The sequence below is a fragment of the Nematolebias whitei genome, chromosome 9 (genome assembly GCF_014905685.2).
Source record: "Nematolebias whitei isolate Nwh7 chromosome 9, NemWhi1, whole genome shotgun sequence".
Lineage (NCBI taxonomy): Eukaryota > Metazoa > Chordata > Actinopteri > Cyprinodontiformes > Rivulidae > Nematolebias > Nematolebias whitei.
Window position 1 is genome coordinate 32993762 of NC_056506.1, and position 8362 is coordinate 33002123.

At 37.4% G+C, this 8362-nt stretch overlaps 1 protein-coding gene across 1 annotated transcript in view; it reads right to left on the minus strand.

The window, feature by feature from the left end:
• LOC119415127 (collagen alpha-5(IV) chain-like) overlaps window positions 1-8362 on the minus strand; it is a 24053-nt gene that overhangs the window by 8465 nt on the left and 7226 nt on the right. Inside the window, exons 16-34 of the mRNA XM_037682271.1 lie at window positions 7683-7727; window positions 7553-7606; window positions 7427-7468; window positions 6102-6180; window positions 5879-5914; window positions 5550-5726; window positions 5325-5414; window positions 5084-5164; window positions 4903-4973; window positions 4604-4792; window positions 4339-4510; window positions 4153-4242; window positions 3932-4039; window positions 3756-3850; window positions 2024-2174; window positions 1798-1908; window positions 1489-1653; window positions 366-452; window positions 57-191 (exon numbers count right to left, since the gene is read on the minus strand). Of these exons, the coding sequence (XP_037538199.1) occupies window positions 57-191; window positions 366-452; window positions 1489-1653; window positions 1798-1908; window positions 2024-2174; window positions 3756-3850; window positions 3932-4039; window positions 4153-4242; window positions 4339-4510; window positions 4604-4792; window positions 4903-4973; window positions 5084-5164; window positions 5325-5414; window positions 5550-5726; window positions 5879-5914; window positions 6102-6180; window positions 7427-7468; window positions 7553-7606; window positions 7683-7727 (1978 nt within the window). The remainder of the gene's footprint in view (window positions 1-56; window positions 192-365; window positions 453-1488; window positions 1654-1797; window positions 1909-2023; window positions 2175-3755; window positions 3851-3931; window positions 4040-4152; window positions 4243-4338; window positions 4511-4603; window positions 4793-4902; window positions 4974-5083; window positions 5165-5324; window positions 5415-5549; window positions 5727-5878; window positions 5915-6101; window positions 6181-7426; window positions 7469-7552; window positions 7607-7682; window positions 7728-8362) is intronic.

Genomic DNA, 8362 nt, shown 5'->3' on the forward strand with positions numbered 1-8362 from the left:
ACACAAAATATAACTGAAACAATATAAACTGAAGAAAACAAATTCAAGAATTGTACCTGGTTCTCCAGGATCACCAGATGGTCCAGTTAAATTTAAAAGCAACTTGTGTCCTTTAGGACCTCTGGGGCCTGGTTCTCCTTCTGTGCCAGGTGATCCTTGAAGACCTTTTGCTCCATCTGGACCTGGGTCCCCTGAAAACATCACAAGGCTTTTATCTGAATTCCAGTTGTGAACCTTACAGCTATGTCAAATCACTCTACAGAAAGACAAACATATTTAGCCCTGAGGTAAACTTTTGTAACTCTTCTAACTAACACATTTGAATAACTAATAAGTAGAATTAAATATGGTAGTTGGTGCATTACCTATTGGACCAGGTTCCCCTATATTACCAGGTGTTCCCTCTGGACCATGCCTCGATATCCCATCAGGTCCAGAGTCTCCTCTTGGTCCTTAAAAATTGAGTGCAAAAAGTGAAGACTGGCTTTACCATTTAAACTATTCCAGTCGAAGTCAGAGGATATTTATATATAGTAACTTATCTCTATTTTACATGATTCTTAGAAGAAGAAAAAAACTCAAGACATTCAAGCTATTATCTAATGCATAACAATTCCATGCATCAGGGGTAGCATTACAGACTTACAAGTCATTCATTCATACTCATCTGCTCACACAGACTCATGTTCGTGCTGCTGTTCAGCGTATTGTTTTTATGCTTCTAGTGCTTAGTGTGTTTTTAGTTAACATTCTTCTTAGTTCATATTTTACTACTGTTGTGTTACTGATCTTATAGCTTTTTTTAAACACATATTTTAACACTTTTGTTGGATGTAACTGGGACCCTGTGTACACAGTTTCGTTCCACCACATGTACCACATGTGGTGCGAATGACAAATAAAGAACCTTGAATCCTTGAATATGACTTAGTTTGTCCCCAGCAAAACCATCAGGTGATTTTCAGTGCAGTAAAAAAAAAAAAAACCTTCCATCAAACTAGAGATATGTTAAATTAGAAACTACGGGACTGTTTGAGCATGGCGAAAAGTGAAAATGCACTGTATGACCTTGCCTTTAAAATCACCCAATATTAAGCCTATTGGGATGGGTTGAGATTATTAAACATGCTCGGGGAAAGAACATAAACAAATTAAACAAATGATAATATTTGTCTTGTAATGGACTCTTGACTATGAGAAAATGTATTGCAGGACATTATTACATACAACTGGTTAGAAGGTGATACAACTCTTCACTGAAACAAAAGTTACTTACATATAACTAATAATAAACATGGCATGATGCATTTATACGGTTCTTGTATGCTTCAATATACACCTAATTTCAAAGTTCTAAAGTTTTTAGTCTTAATGAAGATTATAGAAAACAAGTGCAATTTAGAATCTACAATTTGTTGTGCACAAACGCAGTCCATGTAGTTGTAATACTAGAAATACAACTTTTTTAATCCTTTTTTTTTATCATACCTGGCTGACCAGGCCAGCCATTTTGACCTTTCACTCCTTTTGACCCAGGAGGTCCAGGTGAACCTGGCACTGATAACCCTGGGAGACCACGCTCTCCATAAGGACCAGGATGGCCGAACCCAGGTAAACCTACATGTCCCTTTTCACCAGGTAAGCCATTAAATCCTAAGAAAGAAGAGGAAGAAGGAGGGGGGTAAGGTAGGAAGTAGAGGGAAATTTAAGTAAACACGGATTCACATTTATCTGTCATTTTCTGTGATATCATTTTAAAGCTGTCATTAAAGTAATTACACAACTTTAATATCTGACCTGGCTGTCCTGTATAACCATCTGGTCCTGGTGGTCCCTCTGGTCCAGCCAAACTTTGACATATCTCTTTGCTACCGGGCAGCCCTGGAGGGCCAACTGAACCTTTTATCCCTATATGACATAAAATAATGTGGAAAACAAATAAACTATTTTGAAAAATACAAGTGAGTAGATCATCAAAACATGATGTGATTTAGCATTTTAATATTTCAGTCTGAGGCTGTACCTTTTTCACCTGAAGGTCCAGACATCCCTGATGGTCCTTGTTTCCCAGGAAAGCCAGGGATTCCAGGATCACCTGTGGGTCCTGGAGCTCCATCTTCACCTGGAGGCCCTGGGGGACCTGGGAGACCAGGGTATCCAGCACCACTATCCCCCTAAAACACATATGTTGCTACTATAGATGTGCTTGTCAATAGAAAATTCATATAGGAAACTTTTACATAAAAAAAACAATCAAACTTTCTAATTGTTCTCTTGTATTATGGTGAAACATCATTTTTCTAATTTACAATATGTACTGATTTTGAGGTGAAAATACCACCCTTGTTTAATTAGGCTAATATAATAGAGACTAGAAGTTGGTGAAACCTGTCTAAGTTTGCCCCATTCTAGAATGTTTGTAAGATGAACAAAAGCTGCACACTATGTTTGCATTCCAAAAAAGTTCAATCTGGTCCTCTGGACATTCAAAAAAAAAAAAAACAAAAAAAAAAAACAAAGCAAAAAAATATAGAAATGCTTCGTCTCTCATCCAAGAGACTTCCTCAGGAAGTCCTTTTTTTTGAATGTCCAGAGGACCAGATTGAACTTTTTTGGATTTTTCTACCTGGATTATTGAGCATGCATCAGGATATGTTTGCATTGTTTATTCACGTCTGGACTTTATCAACTTGTAGGTTTTAAAAAAAAATCTGTTAAATAAAACCTAACTAACAAAAAAAAGCACATTTATTTTCAATGCATCTCTGTTTACATCCTCAGAACAATAAAAATTGTACAACGTGGACACATTAACACACCCATTCATATCCAACATTTTTCAGTCAGGTCATCTGAGCAGTTTCTTTTTTTGTGTGTTGAAACGTTTTGCCTTCAATCCAGAAGGCTTCATCAGTCAAGGAAACACACAACAAAACTGATTATTCCCCCAACAGCTTACTCCAAAGTGGAACAAACCAGTTCTGCTTGTGATAAGATGGTCTCTTTGGTACACCCCTCCTCCATTGCCGGCCCTCTTCTTTGTTGACAGTCTTGTCAAACTGGTTAAAAACAACAAAGTCCATGCTCAATAATCCAGGGCCGGCAATGGAGGAGGGGCGCACCAAAGAGACCATCTTATCACAAGCAGAACTGGTTTGTTCCACTTTGGAGTAAGCTGTTGGGGGAAGAATCAGTTTTGTTGTGTGTTTCCTTGACTGATGAAGCCTTCTGGATCGAAGGCAAAACGTTTCAGCACAAAAAAAGAAACTGTCCAGATGACCTGACTGAAAAATTTTTTGGATTTTATACCTGGATTATTGAGCATTGACTTTGTTGTTTACACCATTTCATACTTACAACAAGGAACAGAGTCTGTTCAGACAATAAAAATAGCCTTTTTAAAATTCCTTAAGTCTGTTGAACAGACTTAAGGAACTTTAAAAAGGCTATTTTTTTCTGTGGAGTTTTTCATTTTGCCCATGATCAGAAAGGTCCAAAGGGCATTTTTAGTTATTTTTTTTAGGTTAATGATCTAGACAGCTAATTTTACTTTTCAAAACTGTGGTGCCATTCTTTGTGTTTCTTAGTTAGCTATTTCTTTCTGAAACATTTTCCTCTGTCTTTTCAAAGACAGGGACATCCACCATTTGTTTTTCAGTCACATCAAGCCTAAGTCTGTCAGCAACACATAAGTTACTACTGTTACAAATAAAAATGACTCTTTGCATTCTGTAATTTATCTTTGTGCTTCTAACCTTCTCTCCTGGAGGACCTGGAGGGCCATCTGGACCAGAATGCCCAGGTAAGCCCCTGCCTGGAGTGCCTGGAAGACCTAACTGTCCCTTATCACCTAACATAAACCACAAACATGATATATTAATGTGTTGTCCCATAATTTAACTGTTTTTACAATAAAAGTAAAGTGCATTACCTTTATAACCTCTGAGCCCAGGACTTCCAGAAGTTAACACTTCACCTCTTTCTCCTTTTTGTCCTTCAACACCTGGTATTCCTGGGGTACCTGGTGTCCCCTGATACCCTAGATCATGGTTGATAAGGATAAAAATACACTTTATTTGCTGTAAATAGTTAGGGACAAAAAGGTAAACAAAAACTAAGCATTCATCCAGCCAGTCAGTCAACCACGTTTACCTGGATTTCCTGGTAATCCAGGAAGACCTTTAAATCCAGGTGGTCCTGGTGGTCCTTGGATGTGAAAATGACTAGGTTCTCCCTTTTGTCCTACAAATTGAGCAGGGGTATAGAAATAATCATTGATTCATATTTTGTATTTCCTTGCATGTTTCCTTTGACATTTTGGAAAAGAGTGTTTTCAACCTGGAATTCCAGGCTGTCCTGGCAAGCCAGGCACACCAGTGTCTCCCTGAATTCCTGGAGATCCAGGAGGACCAGAACCCACTGGTCCAGGGTTGCCAACTTCTCCTTGTTTACCTAACGACCCTGGTAGACCTGGAAATCCACGGTCTCCTTCATCACCAGGAAGAAGGAACTAGAAAAGCATTGCTTACATTTGAGAAAAATGCAACAAACATGACCTTCATGATGTAAAAATCGTAAATTCGAATTTTGTCAAACTCCTCACCGAATCTCCAGGAAGTCCTTGATCACCTTTGCGACCTGGATTTCCAGGAGACCCAGGAAAGCCATCAGAACCAGGTCTTCCAATAGGCCCTGGATCTCCTTTTTGTCCTTTTAAACCAGGCAAGTTATTAGAATATGCGTCACCCTGTGGTCCTGGAGGGCCTGGTAAGCCTTTTGAACCATCAAGACCCTTTGGAATAAAACATTTTAGTTCGAATCATTTAATAATGATAAAAATAATAAAACAAAGTAAGGAAATCTTGTTTTTTTATTAAAAAAAAAAAAAAAGCTCTTTCTTACTGGTAGTCCAGGTGAACCTGGAGTTCCTGGAACACCTGGATCACCTCTTTCACCCGATTCTGCATTAGTACCTGAGTGACAGTAGAAGCACATCTATGTTTCTGTTTCAAATATTTTAATATACTTAAAAGTTAATTGAAATAGTAAAGTCTGTTTTCATGCATGCTGTGAATCTTTGTACCAGTAAGGCCAGGTGGGCCACGGTGACCTGGTGGCCCTGGGGGTCCCAATCCACTGCACTCACAAGGCTCTCCTTTCTCTCCTTATAATACAATAATACAATGCAGGGAAAAAAAAGAATTATGGGCCATGGTTTTATTTAATAGTGTAATATGCTCATGTAAATATCATTGATCTGTGCAAATAAGTTTTCAGAAGTTGCACATTTTGTGACAATCTGTCAGACACCAAAGGAAACTCACCTTTCTTTCCAGTGTTCCCATCATATCCTATAGGTCCAGACAAACCTTTTACTCCTTTCATTCCCGGGAGGCCCTTAGTAACTCTGTTAGCTAAAAAGCAACCCCAACACAAAATTAATTAGATTACTGATTAAACGTTTCCAGAATCTTAAAACACAACACATTTGTCAATTTGTCAATAATTTGTCAATTATTTTATTCTCCTTTTATTTCTCTTTCACTTACTTCTGTCTTCAGGTGGTCCAGGTGGACCCTGGTCCCCTGGAGCTCCCTGATCACCAGGATCTCCATCTGGACCTGGAGGTCTAGAGAAAACATCTCCAGGATCCCCAGGGTCTCCCTTGGGTCCAGGAAAGCCTGGAGGACCACGAGGGCCTGGCTCATAAAACCCAAAAGTATCACCTGTGAACAGCAAAGTCAGATAAAATGACTAACGTGTTGTGAAAACAACATTTGTTTCTCTAAATGCAGATTTTTGTACATTTCAAAACAAGTTTTGGTGATGGGTAAGTAGACAGATTATTAAAGTGAAAATATTTGTTTTTGTTGTTCACCTGGAAGGCCAGGAGGTCCAGGAAAACCAGCAACACCTGAGAAAACATTGGGGTTATTTCTATAAATGCACATGCACTGCAGTGAACCAATGTTACTCTACGGCGTTCTAAGTACCTATTCAGGAAAAAGGTTTATAATATATGTCATGAGTGACACTGACTTTAAGAGTTAATCATCTTCTTTAGTGTATATGTTCTGTTATAGAGAACTATATTCACATACCTGGATACCCAGGGAGCCCAGGAGATCCTGGAAAACCAGGATCACCAGTTTGTCCTTTGAGTGACTCAGGTGCAAAAATCTGAAAGATACACAAGATGACATGCTTCAAACATTTAGTTTATTTTTATAAACAATGAGTTATTCTCATACATTTGTAAATTAAATCTGCTTGGTGTTTAAAATGATACTACCTTGAATTGCTTTTACGGTGCAATAGTACAGCACTATTGTAGAAATAGGTCATGTTGAGATATGTCATAATGTTATCAATAAAAACGTTGCTCAGTGATCTCCCCCCCCCCCCCCCCCCCACACACACACGCATACACACTTAACATTTTGTCAGGCAAAAAATGTGATTTTTTTTAATCAACTTTTGTCTTATTTTTTTTTTGTCCATAAGTGCTTTATAAATAAAGTTTACTTACTTACTTACGAAGAGAAACAAATGATTTTTGATTTTATTCATTTTCATCCTCTATCAACAAGCAGTCTTAGTAGCCGAGTGGTATATATACTTTGTATATATACACATATATATACATATATATGTATATTATATATATATCTCTACCTATATACATCAATATATATATATAACCATAACGACGCTCTTCCGATTATATGTACAGCACTTTGTGGCAGCTGTGGTTGTTTTAAAGGGCTTTATAAATAAAGTATTATTATTATTATTATATGTGTGTGTGTGTGTGTGTGTGTGTGTGCGTGCGCGTGTCCAAAGATTCAGTCAAAATTTCATGGTTAGTACAGAACAAATTCAGCTCTAGTAAAAGTTGTAAAGACAACTGAGGACATTACAATATATTTTTAAGAAATTACAAAATAGAAAGCATATTTTCCTCAAATGATGTCTGTTTACATGTATGTAAATATACATACACGCATGTACAGATGGATGAAAGGTATTTACCATTTCCCTCTTCACTCAAAGGACATGCACTGATACCACTCAGACTTGAATGTTTGGAAGACGATCTTCAACCAGAGACTTCACAGAAAGTCAGGTTTATGACAAAAGTTGTTCCAAACCTGTATCATCGTCACTTTACTCAATTAATGCAACACTCTACGCCTCACTGAACAATTTCCTATTTCTTATATTCCTTTATTTTAGGGATAAACATTTGTAGTAGTTGAAACATTTATGAACAAAAGAAAAATGCTAGATTAACATTTATTTTAAAAACCAACTGTAAAACTAAATCAATCCCCCCCCCCCCCCCACACACACACAAGCAATAAAAACAAAACTCAGAAATTTCAACTTAACAAAATAAAATAAAATAAAAATGCATAAAACTTACATCTCCTGGTGGACCAGAAGGTCCTCTGTTTCCTTTCTCGCCCTAAAAATAAATAACAGGCAGAGGTCAGTCAGAATATTTGTTATACCAGCAGACAGACAGACAGACAGACACAGACAGACTGACCATTCCTCCTGGTATTCCTGGATACCCCGGATCACCTCGGCGGCCTGGCCTTCCCTGAACAGAACTGTACATTTTAAAACTTTTGCATAAATCAGTTAGCTAATTTCCCACACAGGTTGTAACAGATTACCCGTAATCCAGCTAAACCAGCTTCACCATCCTTCCCTGTCTTTCCCTGTAGAAAGCAAACAAACAAAAATAATTTATGATAGTACAGTTATTTAGCAATATTTTCACTTTACTAGTCCACTTAAGCATTTTATTTTATAATTTCATTGTACTTCATTTTTAAGAATTTATTTATTTTTTTGACAGAAGACAACATTGTGTCCATATTCTGTACCTAATGATCACCACTTAAAGGCAGCGGCTCCCTGTGACACTTCACAATAAATAGAATAAAAAAAATAAACTGATGGCTTAATGAAGATCTATTTTTTTCTTAGGATGTATGTACACATTTACAATTTATTTTAAGTTGTTCTGACAAGTCCTTTAACACAAACTCAACATTGAATTTGGGATATTAGCTGCAGTGACACTGTTTTAATAACATTTAAAATAATTCAACAAATACTATCTATCTATCTATCTATCTATCTATCTATCTATCTATCTATCTATCTATCTATCTGTCTGTCTGTCTGTCTGTCTGTCTGTCTGTCTGTCTGTCTGTCTGTCTGTCTGTCTGTCTGTCTGTCTGTCTGTCTGTCTGTCTGTCTGTCTGTCTGTCTGTCTGTCTGTCTGTCTGTCTGTCTGTCTGTCTGTCTGTCTGTCTGTCTGTCTGTCTGTCTGTCTGTCTGTCTGTCT